The sequence below is a fragment of the Schistocerca nitens genome, chromosome 4 (assembly GCF_023898315.1).
Source record: "Schistocerca nitens isolate TAMUIC-IGC-003100 chromosome 4, iqSchNite1.1, whole genome shotgun sequence".
In the NCBI taxonomy this organism is placed as follows: Eukaryota; Metazoa; Arthropoda; class Insecta; order Orthoptera; family Acrididae; genus Schistocerca; species Schistocerca nitens.
Genome location: NC_064617.1, coordinates 555,541,080 through 555,562,431, shown reverse-complemented (window position 1 = coordinate 555,562,431; position 21,352 = coordinate 555,541,080). Strand labels below are relative to the sequence as shown.

Sequence of the window (21,352 nt, the reverse complement as noted above, 5' to 3'; positions counted from 1 at the left end):
TATTGGAGCGCGAGTGTCCTCTGAAATATGTAATTCTTGTATTACCTGTGTCAACTGATCTTGTACTTCCCGGATTTCTGTTTTGTACTGTGTATTGATTTGATTTTGATTTTGTTTGAATTTTCTAATTTCTTCATACTCTTCTGTGTCAGTGAAGGCTACCGGTCTTGTGTCACTCAGAACATCATCTACCGTTGTAGATAAGTTAGTGAACTGATCCGAAAGTTCGGCTACTTTCTTCGATAATGAACTGATTTCCTCAGTGTGTTTTTCTCGACCAAGTTTCAGAGTGTCCATTTGTGTTGAAAGCGTATCTATCTCGTCCTTTAAGTTTCCTTGACTTTTTGCAAGTTGCGTAACTGAATCAGTAGATGCAACTGAGACAATTTTAGCGTGCAAAGTGTCGTGATTTTCATGAACAACAATTTACAGTTCTTTTATGGCTGCTTGGTGATTCTGTAATTCATTTTCATGACTCGAAAAAATAGGTTGAAAATGCTCCCAAATTTGTGTTTTTACGTCATTACAGACTTTTTGACATTTCGATTCGATTTTAAGTAACTCAGCATTTAAATCTTTAAGAGTTTCTTCAAGCGTTTGCTCATTTGTGTTTTACTTTTGAAGAATTTGTTCCATTGTGTCTAACTTGTGTAGATGTTGCTGCGTTCATTCCTGATTTTGTTCCATTCCTTGCAAGAATTGCAATAACAATGTATTAGTGTCTGGAACGTGTTCCTTTGTGCTTATCGGCAGTGCATAACAGACAACATTCGCATTTTTAAAGGCAGAAAATGTGTCTTGACTTGATTGAGAAACGGGAAATGTTGCAAAATCAGAATCGGCAATATTTGCAAAATTTTGTCCTGTCATTTCGGATTCCTGAGGCGACCTGTTGCCGACCGATCGATCGACAATGTTTCCCTGTTCACTAATTGTTTCACTGTCTACACCATTATTTGCCGCCTGGTCCATTTCCCTATGCACAATTACCAAATTACTACTTTGAAGGTCTGTTAATTCATAACACGGTGGTGCTGATAAGCTACGCTCGTCGTGACTATCATTTCTCAGTTTACTTTGGAGCCTAGTGTTACGTTTTTCACACGCCATAATTATCACATATATCACACGACAACAAGAAAAGCACAATTCGAAGAGCAAAAATAAGAAAACACATTAACATAGCACTGAAAATAATATCTAGTTAACTGCAAGCGCAGCTGCGAAATACTTGGTGCATATCTACATGCTTGCCACAACTGTTTTACTGTGAAACAATGAAAAACTACAACTACAAAGGAAATTCTCTCTACAGTTACGCTCTAGCAATAAACAATAGCTACACTAACTACACAAACTACAAGAAAAATTCAGAAGATTCCAGTGAGGTATCCTCGGCTGTCGACATATGAAACCTCCCCTTAGAAAAATTTATGAATGATTTTGCTGATAAACCCCTTACGATATTTGATTTTCAAACAGCTGAGCAAAACTGAACGTGCACAGACATTTCTCTCTTTACTTATTCAGATCATCAATAAACTGACACGCAATATTTTTAGCACAACGCAATCTGACTTTCAATAATCCCTACAAAAGAATGGCCCTGGCTAACAATAACCTATACCTTTCGTGAATCACTTACCTCAAAAAAATCTTCGTTACTCGAACAAATGCAGTACAGCGAGCGCCAATACTGCCAGATAAATAAAAGATTCTAACTACCTATATATATATATATATATATATCAGTTCATGACATCCAGTCTTACAAATTTACTGTCTCTGACGGACACAAGTCCAGATCATCCGCTCTCAAAACTCCATCTCTCTCCCCACATCCACCACTGCTGGCGGCTCACTCCAACTGCGCAACGCTACGCGCTGTTCACATCCAACTGCCTAACACTACAATAACGAATATTACAACAATGCCAACCAGCCACTGACTGCACACAGCACAGCCAGTGATTTTCATACAGAGCGCTACGTGGCGTTACCAATAAACAAACCCACACAGCCTACTTACATTATTTACGTCCAATAAGGTATCAGCATTGCATCTTGGCACGGCATGAGTTACTGAGTATGTAGGCAATGCCTGGTATGGGTACCACAGGCCTAAGATACGGCCGTAAAGTGCTTCACTGTTCTGTATCACATTCGGCTATTATCTTGCATAGGGAACAGTGTAAACTTTTCCTTTCTCCCTGTCTGTGCTTTTATAGTTGTCCTTGCTTTATATTTTGTTGTTAGATAGAGGTTGCACAAATGCCAGCAATGACGATGCAGGAAACGGCTGAATTTTTGGCGACGCAATGCAGAAAAATGAAGCATTACAAAAGAAGGTAGACACTTTAAAAGCAGTTGATGAGCGAAGACAAGCCGAGTTACTGGAAGCATAAGCTTTAGTTGATGTTACTGTCCCTTCTTTAGACGTTATTGCTGCTAATTTAGTAACTAATTTTTAGATAAATCAACTGAAGGTGTGTCAGTGTTTATTAGTAGTTTTCATTCTCCACTAAGCTGGATCATATGAGATGCAAGTGTACATGTCTAAGACACAAAAACTTATGCATAAAGACAGATTAAATAAGGCACAGACATTTGAGCAACTTAAGGAAGGGATTTATCAATGTTATTGCAAACAAAATTACGCAAGGAATTGTAGGGAACAACTTACTAGATTACCTCAGAGAATTAACAAATTAGTAGAGACATTAAGGCAAATAATTAGAAAAATTAATCCTCAGACCTACGAGTTGACCCGGAACGTGGTAGCAGGTCGAATTCGTCTGCAGGAAGCAGAGCATATGGGTATTTTGAGGAGACATTCAGCTGTGTGCCTATGAGTGGCACATCTGCGAATTATCCCCTCCTTGACTCGCACTGGTGGCACTATCGAATGTCGTAAAGGGAATGAGTGCCCAGGCAGCGCTATTGGTGGAGACTGGTGCGGCAACACAGTGATGTCGCGATATACCCGTGGTGCTGGCTTGTTAAAGTAATTGTCTGGCGAATAGCAATGATATGAGTTTTCGACTATGACAGTGCTTACCTGGATCGGTGCCTCAACCTGCGTGTAAAGATGTCCTTAGTTGCGAACTGAGACGGAGAAGGTTGATGATTAATGAGTTACAGGAGTAATGCGATATTACATTCGCAGCCACGTTAACTCGAACACTCCCACATCCAATACTTGTTCTGTGTTGGTAAACGTCTGGCATCGGCTGGCTTAAGTTACTGGTGTATTAGACGTGCACAAATTATCCTCTCTATGAATCTTAACGCCGATGGGAGTAGTGTTACCGAGTAACTGACAGTATGCGATGTTATTCTGTGCCGCCTAATATTGTTCTCGTGTCACCACAGTCTTCCTGAATTTCACAATATTGCCTACACATGTTGGTCTGATATGGCATATTCTATTGTATTGTGTGTGGGAGAAGATGTTGTCAGTCCGAAATTTCTAAAGGACTGCTGTAGTACCCGAGGGGGTCTGATTTAATACTGTACGTTACGCACGTATGAGCTTGCCTATAGGTACTTATATGGTTTAGCACCGTTCTGTGATTATTATGACCAATGAAATCACGAATGAGGAAATACTTGTTTATGCTGTCCTTGTAATTATCTTGTAACTTGGGACACGCGGTGGCTATCAGTTGTAATCCTTTTGCTTTCCAAGTGCTAATTATTGTTCTATTCAGATTATGTAAAGAAGTGTCTGACTAATAAGATGTTCGATGGGTGGTGGAGGTCCAGCAAATGTTTGGCTATTAAATGATCCGAAGTCAATTGGCAACGACTGGGGAGCCACAGCTGTAAGCAATACGGGACCCGCAAGGGACTGGGGCTACTTGACCGTGTTGACTGAGCTTTGATCATAGGAAACTGCCTTACTTGGGCAGAACCTTCAGGTTGATAATAGTTTAAACCATTGCCATTTCATTTGATTATAGGTTTTTAATCTTTACTTACTTTGAAGGTGCATGATTGGTCTCTTAAAAATATGTTGGTTAATACTTATGGAGTACTAATGAAGTTTCGTTTAAATGATTAGCCTATGACTGAAACGGGGAAAAACAAAGGTAATTTGGCCATCAATTCTTCAGAAGCTGGACTCGATATAAATTGACATGGTGTCCCAAAATAATGTATATACTCTTTTAACCTGAAACTCTCTTTAATTAAAGTAGGTAGACTTTTTGTAGATAATAAGTCGGAATGATGTGAAAAATTTAGTAATGCCTCCATTTGTAGCAGTATTGGAAGTAACCATGGCGTTATCATTTGAATAACGGAAGAAAGTGCTCGATTGTTATTGGGATACACTGAATGTGAGTGAGACTCAACTGCGTTGTGGAGCTGAATTTAGAGCGTCCGCACCTTCATGGTTAACAGTAACAAGTATCAGAGATAAGTTTGAAGACGATGGAACGGAGCAGGATATGCAGAACGGACGTAGCGATGAGAGAGACGTTTAAGAAACAACAGAAGTATTGCTACAGTGATTCAGTTGTATATGTATTCACCGAAAACTTCTGCGAAGTAATGCTCTCCAGAACCAATATTCAGAGAATTTTGTGGACTCCGATATGGGAACCCTTCTATCCGACAGTTTTCCATACTCCGAACGATAATGTTCTCTGTTGTGGAATTTAATTTTGTGAGTGGTTCATCAATATGTGTGAAGAAAGTGAACATTTCAACGATCTAATTCTTTGGTCGGATGAAGCGATATTTAAATTTAACGGAACAATTAACCACCATAGCTGCGTTTACTGGGACTGACGAAAATCCTACAAAAGGAAGGCACATTTATCTACCAGGTAAAACTGTCTAGTCTGTTTTCGAGGGTTAATCGGATCGTACCCCGGCCACGGGTGACTCTTGCTTAGAAATGTTGCCAATGGTAACTCTAGATGTAAACGACATATTTGACAGTGTAGATGACCACTTTCAACAGAATGGGGCGCACCTACTTTCCTCTTTATTTGTTGGAATTTCTTAATCAGATTATCTTAGAGATGGATAGGACGTAGAGGAGGGGTTACAGTGTGTCCATATCGATCACCACAGTTTACTAAACACTTCAGCCTTCTATCTTCGGAGGTTGGTCAAAACCACAAAGAATGAATGGTATAAGAATATAAATTGAACAATCCTTTGATACTGTTCCGTTAAAAATAATCCAGCTGGCATGTCTCTCTGCTCCAAGACGTTGTTGACAATGAACTGCGTTGGGAGGTGATCATTTTGGGCATATATTACCTTCCGTTACATCTTGACGTATATGTCACCAATAATTTTTTTCTTTATATTGAAATGAAAGAGATATTCAGTTTCAAAGAGTGTATGTATTACTTGGCACATCCTGCATGTTGGGCTGAGAGTGCATGTAGTTTTTAAATCAGTGCAAATACGCATGGGCTCATTTTATTTTCTATCATCGGTGTAACCCACTGATTTAGAGATTTTAGGGTGGTGACACCTATTTCTTACAGTGTGTCAAGTTTTGTTTCAACCGCCCTGCATATCACGACAGTTAACTGGCGCTCCCGTCAGAAACAAGCCTGGGCTGAATGTTTCTGTTACACATGAGCATAAAATTGTTAGCCCTGCCCAGTACGAGTTCAAACGTCTATTCATAGTTGTGGCATAGCGTATGCAGATTTTTAAAGTATCTGTTCTGTTTATTTACTTGTTTCTAAATCTGTACACTGGCAATAGAATGCGTCCAGCACGAAAATATTTGTAAATTCAGGTAAAGCTATGATTAATAAAGTTTGTGATCTACACACACTGATGTACATAGCTGTTGCGCTGATTTGGTCTTTGAGTGGTATTACACATTTACTAAGCGCAACCTCTCGCCGCTGTGAGACTGAGCGACGGCGAGCCCAGACGCTGGTACACATCCATATTGTCGAGATACATTGCTCCACCTGTATCAAGTAGAAGCTCCACATTCCAGGCGCTTATTTCCACCGTGATCATCGGCTTGCCAGGAGTTGCGGCAGGTGCCGTTGACACTGCCTCTCGTTTGCGCAGAGGCACGTCGTATCGCAGCGAGAACGCCGGCTGAAATAGCTACTCTTCATCGTCTCGTGTCCTTTTTTGTTGCAGACATACCTCATCACGACGTACACATGCAGAACAAAGCGACGAATGAAAACTCGTACCAAGGTCAGGATTCGAACCCGGGTCTTCTGCTCAGTAGGCAGATACCAGATGTTTGAGACTTGAAAGGTATCTGGAACCACATAGTTTGTTTTGATACCACACTCTTGCTGTGGGAATACTGCGTGTGATCGCTGAAGCGTGAAGGGCACGATTTGCCTAATTTCTTAGATGAGATAGAACGATAAGGTGGGAGAGATCTATTCTTGGAGTCGCTTGCATCGAAAGGGAACGAGAGCCGTAGCCCCGCCCCGAGCCGCGGGCAGGTACCAACATTCTGGAGTGCTTAGCAACAGCTACTGACTATTAACTACGTTACGGCACTTCACTGTGGTCTGTCTAGATGACAGATAGCAAACACTTTCGGACAACGTCCTACCAACGCCTTATGATTGATACACTTATTGTTGGTAAGCCTATCTACTTCTGCTTCGTCATCGAACGCTAGTTATATTTGTAATGCTACTTGAAATTGTGACACCACGGTGAGAGCCATATATGAAGCAATTAATAGGGTGAAGATTCAGAAGTGAGTACGACTAGGCTGCTCATTGTCACCATATTTATTTGATCTGTGTGCAGAGCACATTATGACTAGCTGAAGCAGAAACCGGAACTAAAATAGCTGAGATAAATATAAATAACCTTAGAATTGCAGATGATACCATACTGATGGTAGAAAGTGAAGAACTGAAGAACCTGTCGCTGAAGATGAAAGAAGAAAGTGCAAAGGCTGGTCTAAAGCCGAATGTCAAGAAAACGAAAATTATGACAACTAAACCTATCACTCCAGGGCATGCAGGAAGAGAAAAAATGAAGGCAGTTTCTGCATTCAATTATCTCGTCTCCGAGATTTCTGCTGATAGTGTCTGCAGCCCCGAAATCAACAGGTGCTTGTTACTTGGCAGAAAGGCAATGTTTAAGCAGTACGGGTATATAGTAACAGCTATGATCTTTCCACTTGTGATGTACGGCTGTGAAACCTGGACCATAAGAAAGGCTGAACGGCGTAGAAGAGATTCACTATGTGATCAAAAGTACACGGACATCCCCAAAAACATACATTTTTCATATTAGGTGCATTGTGCTGCCACCTACTGCCAGGTAATCAGTGATCTCAGTAAATATCGTGAGAGAGCAGAATGAGGCGCTCCACGGATCTCACGGACTTCGAACGTGGACAGGTGATAGGATGTCGCTTGTGACATACATCTGTACGCGAGATTTCCAGATTCCTAAACATCCCTAGGTCCACTTTTTCCGATGTGATAGTAAATGGAAACGTGAAGGGACACGTACAGCACACAAGCGTAGAGGCCGACCTCGTCTGTTGATTGACAGAGACCGCCGACAGTTGAAGAGGTACGTAATGTGTAATAGGCAGACATCTATCCAGACCATCACACAGGAATTCTAAACAGCTTCAGGATCCACTGCCAGTACTATGACAGTTAGGTGGGTGGTGAGAAAACTTGGGTTTCATGGTCGAGCTGCTGCTCATAAACCACATATCACGCCGGTAAATGCCCAACCAAACCTCGCCAGGTGTAAGGAGCGTAAACATTGGACGATTGAACAGTGGAAAAACGTTTCTTGGAGTGACTAATAATGGTACCCAACGTCGCAATCCGATGGCAGGGTGTGGGTATAGCCAATGCCCTGTGAACGTCATCTGCTAGCGTGTGCTGTGCCAACAGTAAAATTCGGAAGCTATGGCGTTATGGTACGTACGTGCTTTTCATGGAGGGGGCATGCACCCCTTGTTGTTTTGCGTGGCACTATCACAGCACAGGCCTACATTGATGCACTACCTTGGACACGTTATGGGAAGATGAGATTGTCTGGAAAATTCGTTAATGCTAGGGAAGATCGAAAGCACAAGGAGAACAGGGGGGCAGAGTACGAGATGGATCGATGGCATAGCAGAAATAATGGATTCCAAACTGGGAAGTCTGCCAGGGAAAGGAAAGAAGAAACTGTTGTCCTTTATTTCATGACGTTGTTAGCTATCAAGAAGAGTCCAAACATATACCAAGAGAGACATACAGATATAACAGCGAAGTCAAAACTGCAAACTAATCTCTCAGCTTAATAGACGACTACGAAGAGTCTTCACCAAAAGCTGCACAGGGCTTTGTGCCAGTCTGAATTCTGTGGTATAGATTACTAGAAAATTTAGGGGTACTGTATGATCTGTGTTTAGTGTTACTGCAAGTGAAATTTGTAAATATGTGTCATTCTGTTAGGTATTGGGCGAGGGTCATCATTAGTCTTTATGAAGTGAATTTGTGGGTTCTTGGCCTAATGAAGTTTTGAGATTATGGACCATACCTTTTTTTTCTTTTGGATGGATTTCCTCTGAATAATGTGGCTGAGTGATGGTTGCTCTAAATGTTGCCTTATGTGAGTGTTCATAATAATACTTTGGTGTGAAGAGATTGCAGTCGTCGTAGGTGAGTATTGGCGGCCATTGACTAACTTCAAACCATACAAGATTAGCGGTAATATCACTGCAGCTAGGTTGTCAGTTTTGCGTTATGTGTGACCTGACCGGCGGCTAACGCAGCTCAGCCCAACTCATATCACGTGGCTCTCACATACTGCGATCTCGGCAAGCATAGCGCAAACTTCTGTTGGTACGAGTGGAGTCCATTTAGCTACTCTGGTGATCAACGTGTTCATTTCCTTGTCACTAGTCGCGGTAAATACAAAACACCAAATGTAATGAATTTATGCTTGACTTGTAAGCATATAAATACTAAATATAGCGACGAGATAAAATGTTATCTGTTAGACTTATCCAAACTTCACTTTTCAAGTCTTAGTTAAAGTTGGAAAATAGCCTAAGCCGACAGGCACCTTGTACTGTGGTGACAGTATTATTTGTAGTTGTTGGCTATTGTACAGTGTATTTGGTTCAAATAAATGGCTTATAACAATCGGCGAATGAAGCTGTTTTAAGTATCTGATGCAACAGAAATATTAAGAGAAACATAAGATGCTATTTTTGGCAAGGTCTGATTCCCAAATCAAGAATCTGAGAATTTTAGCTATGTTTTAGAAAATACCCGAATGATTTTATGCAGCGATTTAGTACTATGGGGACAAGTACCCATGCTTCAAACCAGTGAACGCAACAGCAATTAAACAGTGCACCTATTAAAGTGGTACATGAAAAGCAGTGACCCTGCACAGAGAAAAGCGAAGTTGATTTGACCAACTGTAGAGATATCGGTCAGATACCATTTCCACATTCCAGACGGTTTCTTTTTATTTATTACCACTGACAAAACGTTAGAATATATCCGAGAAAGCCTTCTGCTTCTGAGAAAAGGGGGTAGGAAGGAGACAGCACCACATCTTGTCAACAGATGCTTTGTAAAAGCGAAGGATTTCAATTTTTTAGAAATACGTCTTTTCTTATTTACCGGACTCATCACTCTTTGATTACAGTCCACTCCTGCATCAAAAGAAGAGATACCAGGAAGTGATACCTAATGCCTGTTGCCTTATCGTGTTAAGTCACAGTAAGCAGATCCAAGGTTTCGATTGTTAAAAGTTCAGTTACACATCGAAAGTGTGAGATATGTCATCAACAAAAAATATAAATTACAAGTTTTTGTAGGTTGTGGGATTCTGCACGATGGTGTAGCAGCTTATACAGCTTCTTTTCCAGTAAAACAGGCGAGTTTCGGTTTTTGATGGGTCGTGAAGTACTGCGCGCCTACCGTCGATATAGTTTTATATTCAAATACTGGTTGCTCGGAAATTCCCGTTACAGACCTCTAGGACTTGTCGAGGGGAGTGAGTACATATTATTTTGAATGGGAACCCATGCCCAGAACTTATCGTTACTGTGCCACAAACGTTTGGAAACATGTTTGCTAGGTAGGTACACAAGAGGGTAGTCATGGTGTGTGTGTGGGGGGGGGGGGGCGGGGGGGGGTTATGTCGGATTGGCTGATGTCGTTTAACCCCTGTGCTACCTCTCTGACCTCGTTCGAGTCTCATTCACGTCTGTGAGTGTTAGAGCAGTATGGTTGCGTACGCGTTTGCAGACTACACCGACATGATCCTTCTGAATGGCGAAATTCACAGTGGTGGAAGAGCTGCTGGTCGACATGATGAAAACGTGCTACTCCTTGACACACCATTTTCGCCACAACTTCTCAGCGGCTTCGAGGAAGATTATCTTCACCGTCAGCAGAAGTGACTGTGGTGCTCGAGGGGACGCCGCTGCCCCAAACTGCAAGATGCCACACTGCATCGAGTTGGAGAGAACCCGTCAACGAGTCAAGGAGCCATTTCTTTGGCAGTTAGTGAGTGGAAATGTAAAACAAGCGATTTACTGAGTCAGTCCTAATCAGTTACTTGTGAAAATGGTCTCGTTACCACCATGCCTTCAAATGGTTGTAGCACGGAAAGGGCACGTTTCCGGTCATGGGTACCACTTTAAAATATTATCCACCCACTCACCTCTACAAGTCCTAGAAGTCTGTAACGGGATTTTCCCAACACGCTCTATGGTACTTGCACAGTATGGTAATAATATCTACTGTTCACTAGTAGCAAATTTGTCATTTAGGTATTTTACAGATTAATTATATAACCATATAAATTTCTTCCTGATTGGTCTATTTAACGGAAGAACGTTTTAAAATAATGTTATCTATTTAATGCATGTTGCTATTGCTAATATCTATTTACGCAAAGTGCAGTAGGCCTAACCTCAGAATGGAATGTATGAACAGACCACCATGTGACATAACCAGTTCCAGTGTTCTCGAAGAGGATTTTTGGTGGCAGACATTGCAGTAGAGAAAAATTCTCAAGTTCTGAAATCCACTTATTCAGTTAACGTAACGGAAGAAGTGTACTACGTTATCACTAACTATAAAAATAAGTAAATGAGCAATATTTAAACATTCCGTTTTCTATACAATTTAAGTTTTGGTTTCTGTGAATTATGGTTTCTATTTTAACTGCGAGACAACATCTAAATAAAAAAGAAGAAAGTGTGACCAATCATGCTGGCACAGGAACAAACAATGGAAGAATTGTAGAGAAGAAAAGAAATACATTGACTACAAAGGGTGTAGTCGAGGATGCACTTCACTTAACACACACACACACACACACACACACACACACACACACACGTAGAGAGAGAGAGAGAGAGGAGGGGGGCAGGGAGGGACTGAGATGTCTCCGACTTTGAGCAGGTTACCAAGGTCGAGTTAGAATTTCCAGCTGCCACAACAGCCGCACACTCATTCTGTCTAACAGTGGTCGGCGTGAGCTGGCGATGAAATCACCGAGCCTAGAGGGATAAAAAGCTATTTAACGTTCATCATGCAGTTTTAACATTCACAACCAGCTAGTCTCACACATCATTCACTTTTACGAATTTGTTCGTGTTCGTATTTGCCTTACCGGAGTTCTTTCGTGAAATCACTAAACATTTTCATAGTCTTTGGCCGCATCCACGATATAGTTTCACATTATGCTTTCATGTATCCACCCACCTATGCTAAGGCTATAGTTCACCATTATAGTATTTTGTCCATTTGTTAACTTTTTATATGCATGGTTCAGTGACCATGCGACAATGCATAATCCACAATGTAATCTACCGCTGCCTGTGGACTGTGCATACACCAGGTACGACTCTTGGAACCCAATATATTTTTATAATGAGTGCTAGTTTCTTTTGGTAGATAGACGAGTTGTGTACCCGTAATTTGATGCTTAATTGAGCCAGCACTAGTAGTTTTCATTTCATAAGACGTTATCCGATGCAAAGCATTGTTTCTCTTGAATTTGCACGATCTTATAAGAAGTTTTGCCTGCCCATACGTCACCGAGGATCGGACTTAACATCATCTTGGAGGAATGCTGAAACAACAGCTCACTTTTTCAGAACAGAGTTTTCGCATGAAACACTAATGCGTATGTGGGTATGGATGGAGAATCTGCGTTGGAGACAGACTGCATAAGGACGACAGGGAAAGAGAAGCGAGATTAACAGCAAGTCTTTTTTGTGGTCTTTGGTACAACACAGCTCTCCACATTAGTCTGTCCTACGCTAGCAGAGCTCTGTGTACTCGGGAACTATAAAGGTTGCATTCCCCTTGCTTTCAACCGATCGCAGTGGCAATATAGCAAGGCCATATTGGCTAAGGCTACAAAGCCAGATCAGAGAACCATCCAGACTGTTTACACTGCATCTACTGAATACACTGCAGCTCGTTTTCAGTAGACACACGTTATGTCCAGGCTTAACACAAGTACCCCTCCGCAATTGTTTCACCTCTCCACAAGAGAGAGTGACTCAATGTACACTACTGGCCATTAAAATTGCTACACCACGAAGATGACGTGCCACAGACGCGAAATTTAACCGACGGGAAGAAGATGCTGTGATATGCAAATGATTAGCTTTTCAGAGCATTCACACAAGGTTGGCGCCGGTGGCGACACCTACAACGTGCTTATACGAGGAAAGTTTCCAACCGATTTCTCAAACAGCAGTCGACCGGTGTTGCCTGGTGAAACGTTGTTGTGGTGCCTCGTGTACGGAGGAGAAATGCGTACCATCACGTTTCCGACTTTGATAAAGGTCGGATTGTAGCCTATCGCAATTGCAGTTTATCGTATCGCGACATTGCTGCTCGCGTTGGTCGAGATCCAATGACTGTTAGCAGAATATGGAATCGGTGGATTCAGGAGGGTAATACGGAACGTCGTGATGGATCCCAACGGCCTCGTATCACTAACAGTCGAGATGACAGGTATCTTATCCGCATGGCTGTAACGGATCGTACAACCACGTCTCGATCCCTGAGTCAACAGATGGGGACGTTTGCAAGACAACAGCCATCTGCACGAACAGTTCGACGACGTTTGAAGCACCATGGACTATCAGCTCGGAGACCATGGCTGCGGTTACCCCTGACGCTGCATCACAGACAGCAGCGCCTGCGATGGTGTACTCAACGACGAACATGGGTGCACGAATGGCAAAACGTCATTTTTTCGGAAGAATCCAGGTTCTGTTTACAGCATCATGAAGGTCGCATGCGTGTTCGGTGACATCGCGGTGAACGCACATTGGAAGCGTGTATTCGTCATCGCCATACTGGCGTTTCAGCCGGCGTGATGGTATGGGGTGCCACTGGTTACACGGCTCGGTCACCTCTTGTTCGCATTGACGGCACTTTGAACAGTGGACGTTACATTTCAGATGTGTTACGACCCATGCCTCTACCTTTCATTCGATCCCTGCGGAACCCTACATTTCAGCAGAATAATGCACGACCGCATGTTGCAGGTCCTGTAAGGGCCTTTCTGGATACAGAAAATGTTCGACTGCTGCGCTGGCCAGCACATTCTCCAGATCTCTCACCAATTGAAAACGTCTGGTCAATGGTGGCCGAGCAACTGGCTCGTCACAATACGTCAGTCACTACTCTTGATGAACTGTGGTATGGTGCTGAATCTGCATGGGCAGCTCTACCTGTACACGCCATCCAAGCTCTAATTGACTCAATGCCCAGGCGTATCAAGGCCTTTATTACGGCCAGAGGTGGTTGTTCTGGGTATTGATTGCTCAGAATCTATGCACACAAATTGCGTAAAAATGTAATCACATGTCAGTTCTAGTATAATACATTTGTGCAATGAATACCGGAGAGTCATCTGCATTTCTTCTTGGTGTAGCAATTTTAATGGCCAGTAGTGTATGATCCATTCTGAAATGTGCTGTGGCTTGTGCACTATACATACGCAAGAGACGACTCTTGGATCCCAATATACTCGATTTAAGAAATATTTTTATAATTTACCTATTTCATGGTTTATAACGGTGAAATGATTGCGAGTATGTACCAATCTCTGTGGATGAAACAATATCAATATACTTACCTCTCTGTGATCATGCTCCAGCGCACATTGTAAAAGCGTTCTTCCGTTTGGACTGTGGCAGCTAGTTTGGAACTGGACAGTGATGAGGGAAACTGCCACCTGCAACAAAACCACAACGCGACTGTGACGTCAGCACTAGGTGGTCGTGAGTGATACTGTTTGATGACCACTACATTTTTTCTCTGGAAAGTGGTTAGCAATGTGATAATGTTTTAATTTATTAACTGTTTCTGGGTGAGCACCACAACTTATATGAATTTAGAGTGACATTTTTTCAGCAGCCTGTTATTGTACTTTATTAAGCACTACTAACTATTTCAGATTTCTTCTTATTCTCAAGCACTTCTACAAACATAACAGCACACCAGAATTAAATGGAAGTCAAAGTATAAAAGGCTCTATAACTGCACTGATGGAGCGTTTCCTCAAAGATGATATGATTACTTATAACAAATATGGATACCTCATGTGTAGCATGATCGTCATTACAGAGACCCTCAATAAAATATTCATGGAATAATGGTAAGTCTAGAACACTAATAAGCCATGTAATGTAACATATTTTGAGGTGTATGACCCACCGCCAGTAACTAATACATGCCCAAGGGTACTGGCGAGAGAGGTCTTTCAGATACCCGTTTTTGCCAAAGGAGTGCTGAACGATCTTAATTTTATTTGTGTCACTCCCAGGATTCTCTATGTGCCACTTGTGAACTGTTGCTGGCTATGAAAGCTTGAATATATTGTTTCATTTGAATTTTCGCGGTCCTATATTAACTTTCTGTGCTCAACGGACGTCTCATGAACATTATCACTTCGACCTACAAACAGAAGAGCGCTCCAAACTTTATGTATAATTTTCTTAGGGTAGTGATTTAATTTGGTCTTCAATTGAAAAAGAGAACAGTAAAGGATTTGCACTTAAGAAATATAATTGTGAAAACTGTCTTTTGCATTTTTCTGGTGGTAAGTTCCTATGGGACCAAACTGTTGAGGTCATCGGTCCCTAGTCTTAAACACTACTTAATCTAACTGGAACTAACTTACGCTAAGAACAACATACACACCTTTGCCGGAAGGAGGACTCGAACCTTCGACGGGGCTGTCTTTAGCATTACGTGCTCTGTTTTTTTCTTTTTTTAACTGACATATTCCTAGTTGGAAGTAGGAGACCTATGTAATGTTTATGTAACAGTTTATTACTTCACAGATCGCTTAGTTATATAGAAAAAATATTCACAGTATCCGTTTCGGCAAATATTTGCCATCTTCAGATGTGCTTAATCCGCAAAAAGATTCGTACAGATAAATACATGCAGTTACGCACTTTGAAAATCAAAAAATCATTAAACATTTCAATGAATAATCATCATACCTAGCCTAGTCCATTGCCGTCCCTAACACAAACTTCAATTCATGTGTTCAGCTTGTGTTCCCCTTCTTAGTTCGTCACTATTGCCGTGGCTCTCCGATATTCGAATAGCACCTCAGCGTTCGACGTAAGTGGCGAAATCCTGCCTGTACCTCAAGCCTTTGACCTACAGATCTGATATAATTAAATTTTTCTTGAGACATTTGAGTCTCATCTTTATCTATGCTAATGATGGAAGATTCCATATCGTAGATATCTACACTCCTGGAAATTGAAATAAGAACACCGTGAATTCATTGTCCCAGGAAGGGGAAACTTTATTGACACATTCCTGGGGTCAGATACATCACATGATCACACTGACAGAACCACAGGCACATAGACACAGGCAACAGAGCATGCACAATGTCGGCACTAGTACAATGTATATCCACCTTTCGCAGCAATGCAGGCTGCTATTCTCCCATGGAGACGATCGTAGAGATGCTGGATGTAGTCCTGTGGAACGGCTTGCCATGCCATTTCCACCTGGTGCCTCAGTTGGACCAGGGTTCGTGCTGGACGTGCAGACCACGTGAGACGACGCTTCATCCAGTCCCAAACATGCTCAATGGGGGACAGATCCGGAGATGTTGCTGGCCAGGGTAGTTGACTTACACCTTCTAGAGCACGTTGGGTGGCACGGGATACATGCGGACGTGCATTGTCCTGTTGGAACAGCAAGTTCCCTTGCCGGTCTAGGAATGGTAGAACGATGGGTTCGATGACGGTTTGGATGTACCGTGCACTATTCAGTGTCCCCTCGACGATCACCAGTGGTGTACGGCCAGTGTAGGAGATCGCTCCCCACACCATGATGCCGGGTGTTGGCCCTGTGTGCCTCGGTCGTATGCAGTCCTGATTGTGGCGCTCACCTGCACGGCGCCAAACACGCATACGACCATCATTGGCACCAAGGCAGAAGCGACTCTCATCGCTGAAAACGACACGTCTCCATTCGTCCCTCCATTCACGCCTGTCGCGACACCACTGGAGGCGGGCTGCACGATGTTGGGGCGTGAGCGGAAGACGGCCTAACGGTGTGCGGGACCGTAGCCCAGCTTCATGGAGACGGTTGCGAATGGTCCTCGCCGATACCCTAGGAGCAACAGTGTCCCTAATTTGCTGGGAAGTGGCGGTGCAGCCCCCTACGGCACTGCGTAGGATCCTACGGTCTTGGCGTGCATCCGTGCGTCGCTGCGGTCCGGTCCCAGGTCGAGGGGCACGTGCACCTTCCGCCGACCACTGGCGACAACATCGATGTACTGTGGAGACCTTACGCCCCACGTGTTGAGCAATTCGGCGGTACGTCCACCCGGCCTCCCGCATGCCCACTATACGCCCTCGCTCAAAGTCCGTCAACTGCACATACGGTTCACGTTCACGCTGTCGCGGCATGCTACCAGTGTTAAAGACTGCGATGGAGATCCGTATGCCACGGCAAACTGGCTGACACTGACGGCGGCGGTGCACAAATGCTGCGCAGCTAGCGCCATTCGGCGGCCAACACCGCGGTTCCTGGTGTGTCCGCTGTGCCGTGCGTGTGATCATTGCTTGTACAGCCCTCTCGCAGTGTCCGGAGCAAGTATGGTGGGTCTGACACACCGGTGTCAATGTGTTCTTTTTTCCATTTCCTACATCCAGCATCTCTACGATCGTCTCCATGGGAGAATAGCAGCCTGCATTGCTGCGAAAGGTGGATATACACTGTACTAGTGCCGGCATTGTGCATGCTCTGTTGCCTGTGTCTATGTGCCTGTGGTTCTGTCAGTGTGATCATGTGATGTATCTGACCCCAGGAATGTGTCAATAAAGTTTCCCCTTCCTGGGATAATGAATTCACGGTGTTCTTATTTCAATTTCCAGGAGTGTATTTACTCTGTGAGCTTGGTACTCGTGCTGTGAGTGGACAGCTACTAATTTCCTCACGGATGGGAGTGGACCTGAAGTGTCGGCAGTGCACTGTTTGGTCATCAGAATGCTTTCTCAGAAGCAGGGAACAGCAGCCTCCGAGAGGGTGGCACTTTTCAAGGAAAGGTCCTGTTTCTCAAAGTATTGTTATGGCCAGTTCGTGGCCCTAGTGTGTTGCAACTTGTGTCGTGACACATGCATCCATAGGATTCCCCTGTGTGCATGTGAATAAGAAATTTGCCTTCCTCTCTGCACATCAAAAGGAGCCTCTCACTGACGCTACTCTGGCAGAACGAGAATGTGCGTTGCTTTCCCTTCAATTCACGGATTGTCCGATCCGATATATTATCGCCATTAAAGATTTGGCGCGAACGATGCTAACCAGTGGAGAGAGACTCCTCAGTACTAGCATCAGCCTAATGAATCGTAATATGTGAATGAATGGGAAGTTTCTGAAGTACTCCCCTGTTTTTCAGGTACACTCTCGTTCGTCGTGCCGGCCGCTGTGGCCGAGCGGTTCTACGCGCTTCAGTCCGGAACCACGCTGCTGCTACGGTCGCAGGTTCGAATCCTGCCTCTGGCATGGATGTGTGTGATGTCCTTAGGTTAGTTAGGTTTAAGTAGTTCTAAGTCTGGGGACTGATGACCTCAGATGTTAAGTCACATAGCGCTTGGAGCCATTTTTTTCGTTCGTCGTATTGGTAGCAATATTCACTCAATCCCTAAAGTGGATTTGCAGAATGTTGGGATTTCAGGAGAGATAACTTACATTTTGTATTCTATTCACATCGCAGCTCTCGTCTCATCCTGAATGGCGCCCACTCGCTGTACTTGGAAAATATTATAAGTGTTGCTCAAGCTGTAGCACAGTCCATCTTCTGATCAGCTTGCAGTTAACTAAATCTGTTAAGCATCTTATGTGCTCAATTCTTGTACTGGATATTTTTCTCGTTTATCTCCAACTTGCGAGCTGCCCAGATGAGGAAGACTTACGTCTTTTTCTTCCTGCAGTCGTCCAATAAAATGCGAGTATCACATGGCTAAACGTCATTTTACTTCAGATTACTCCGTTTTCAATCATTCTCTTGGCTAGAGCAAACGGAAAAGTTTTGTATTTACAATCTTCATTTTCATTTTCAGATTCCTATGTTTAGGCGACCTTTACATAATAAACTTAACCAGCTGCATTTTTAGGATGTTACTTCAGTGCGACAAGTATATGTTGTGTGCAGAGACCAATTATTGGATTCAAATATATGAGCAATGCATAGACGGTGAATACTGTTCTCCAGTTTTATAGCGGTATTAATTTATGCAAAACTTATTGATCCTTGTTTCGACCTCTTCCAGTTCCGTTATTTGCTAATGTTCATGTTAACTGAGGAATGCGATCTGTGAAGAGCAGTTACGACACTCCATTTAATTTCTGTGTGACTTGATCATAGCTAATAATATCTTTTGTTTCGTTAGTGACAGTCCTGTGTAACTTGTTTCACTTAATGACAAGCGCTTAATCTTTCATTCGAAGTTCTTCCCATGAACTATTTGTAGGTCTGTTACCGGGATAAACTTTGAGGCAAACATTTAATTTTCTCTATATAAATATAAATGTTAATTCGTCAGTGCAGTTTGCATTCATATAAAACTCACCTAATGGCGATGAAACTTTTGTGAGTTGTGTACACGCCTGCGAAGATTTCTGAATTAATACTACCATTTAACAATGGGCAGTGTTCAGAATGTTTCAATATATATGTGCACCTGATGTAGTTTAGAGGCAGTTCGTGTAGTTTCGCCGTATTATACCATCGCTTCTTGAAAAAAGGAATATATAATCTAGTAATAGATATTCATCGACAATGAAAGCGCTATATGCGCTCTTAGGATTGTAGCAAGCATGATCTTTGTCTCGTAGTATATAAGAAAAGAACTTTTGTTTCTTAGTGCCCTGCTTTTCTTTCGTCTTCTTGGTTCTGACGTCCTAGCTGAAGGTCGCATATGGATCACGGTCTGTAATTAATTTAACTATATGTAGTGTAATTGAAAATTTTGCTAAATATATATGTAACCAATGTAGCATTTGTTTTTGTTAGTAGCTAGAAAGTACCTTCCCTGCCCCTTATTTAATTACGTAACAATTAAATGTTGCCCTGGCCATTTTGTGTAAGTGCATTGTTGAAGCGACGGCATTGGTGTTAAAATAATAAATCCTTTCTTAATAGTCATTTCATTCTGAAAGTATTGAAAGAATTTAATCTCAACAAATAGAAAACGGGGTTTTATAATATTTTCCATTTTATTTTAGGCCAGAAGTACAGTTTTATTAAACACAATTATTTCAATTGTATACGCTGCCATTGCACATAGGCGGCTATACTGGAGCATCGAGTCTCACACATAAAAATAAATAATTAATTAAATATTGTATTTAATTTGCTTACCACGTAACATTAAAGGAAGATATTTGTTTTTATATCCATTGTGAGCAAGATGGATGTCTTCACGTTGGAATACGAGTGATACTTCTAGCTATAGCCCCCTGAGAAAAATTAGTCGTGCCTTTCAACGAACATAAAAGAGATTTTTTAACAAAACATTTCATTAGAAATGTAACAGAATATTTTATTTCATTCACTTTTCAAAAAGTCACGCGATAACTGGAGCCCAACGTGGGGCTCGATGTTCCAGAAAATTTATCTATATGTAAAGAACATATTTTTAAGATAAGAAAATTAATGCTTGTATATGTAATTTGTTTCATGTGTACAAGCATTATTAATTTAGATGTAAAGAGAAAACTGAAGACCTGGAACCTACCACAGATCTGAATCATGAGAATAAAGCGGACAATAAGAACGATGGTAAGGGCTTCTGAAGATATCTCTTGCTTTCGTGTGCCATGTTGTGTGCCAGTATTCATGGTTTGTACTGCGTGGTGGTGTTTGGCACATAGTAATTCTTGTAGGCAAGGAAATTTATATTTGTTATAGATTTTATGTAGAATTAGAAATTGTAGATTGTATTATTATTATTTTTGTGGTGATTACCGTGTGAAGATAGTCCTGCTAAAATAACGTCTCGTTCAGAATCTATGAGATTACGTAGCAAGACTAGGAGAGAGATCGATATAGAAGCAGATTTACGAGAGGACAGTGATAACGAATTAGAGGAAATCCCCATGGGATCTACCTCGCATACAAATATGCAAGACAATATTACTAATCATGAAACAGAAACTGCCCATCAGCACTCAGAGATACAGCGTAGAGCTGATGGCAGTGTGTTGCCAACTGTTGCGAGTGAAACTGCCGCGCCCGCAACTAAGCATCCAGTTACGTGCGCCCCACAGGATTACGACGCCGTAACTGCTATTTTGATGAAACTAGATCAATTCCAAAAGGAGCGGGAAGAAAGGGAAAAGCTAAGCGAGAATACAGTTAGAGAGAGAGAGACAGCAGGAGGAAAGAGAAGAGAGAGGGAAAGAATACAGAAATTTGGAGCCAGCATGAAGTAAGGGAAAAAGAGAGGGAATACAGAATGTGCGAACAACTGAAAAGTTTTTAAGTCATGAAAGCACACGTAACCAGATTAAAACAAGCATACCAAGAATTGCCAAATTTGGTAGCCAGTCTAACGACGTCATACAAAATCTGCAAAATAATATGAAGGAAGATATCCAAAACATAGCCGAAAGGGCAGAAAACATAGAAATAGGAAATGAAGATAAAATACAGAACTGCTTAGTGGAACACAGTAAAAAGGTCGTAGAAAAAGTAGAAAAATGGATAGATGACAAAGAGAAACAAATAGACGAGAAAATAGACAGAAGTGATAAGCGCTATTTGCGCAGTTCACTCAACCAGTCCAACCAATCAGACACAACAGGAAAGGGTAAACAACATGAAAATGGAGGACAGTTATATA

General features: G+C 42.2%; 1 protein-coding gene across 2 annotated transcripts in view; it reads right to left on the bottom strand.

Moving 5' to 3' along the window:
- The window catches only part of LOC126253205 (uncharacterized), a 599,715-nt gene that overhangs the window by 456,587 nt on the left and 121,776 nt on the right, over positions 1 to 21,352 (bottom strand). For both annotated transcript variants that reach the window (XM_049954381.1, XM_049954382.1), the window contains exon 5: positions 14,107 to 14,205. In XM_049954381.1, coding sequence (XP_049810338.1) covers positions 14,107 to 14,205 — 99 coding nt within the window. The remainder of the gene's footprint in view (positions 1 to 14,106; positions 14,206 to 21,352) is intronic.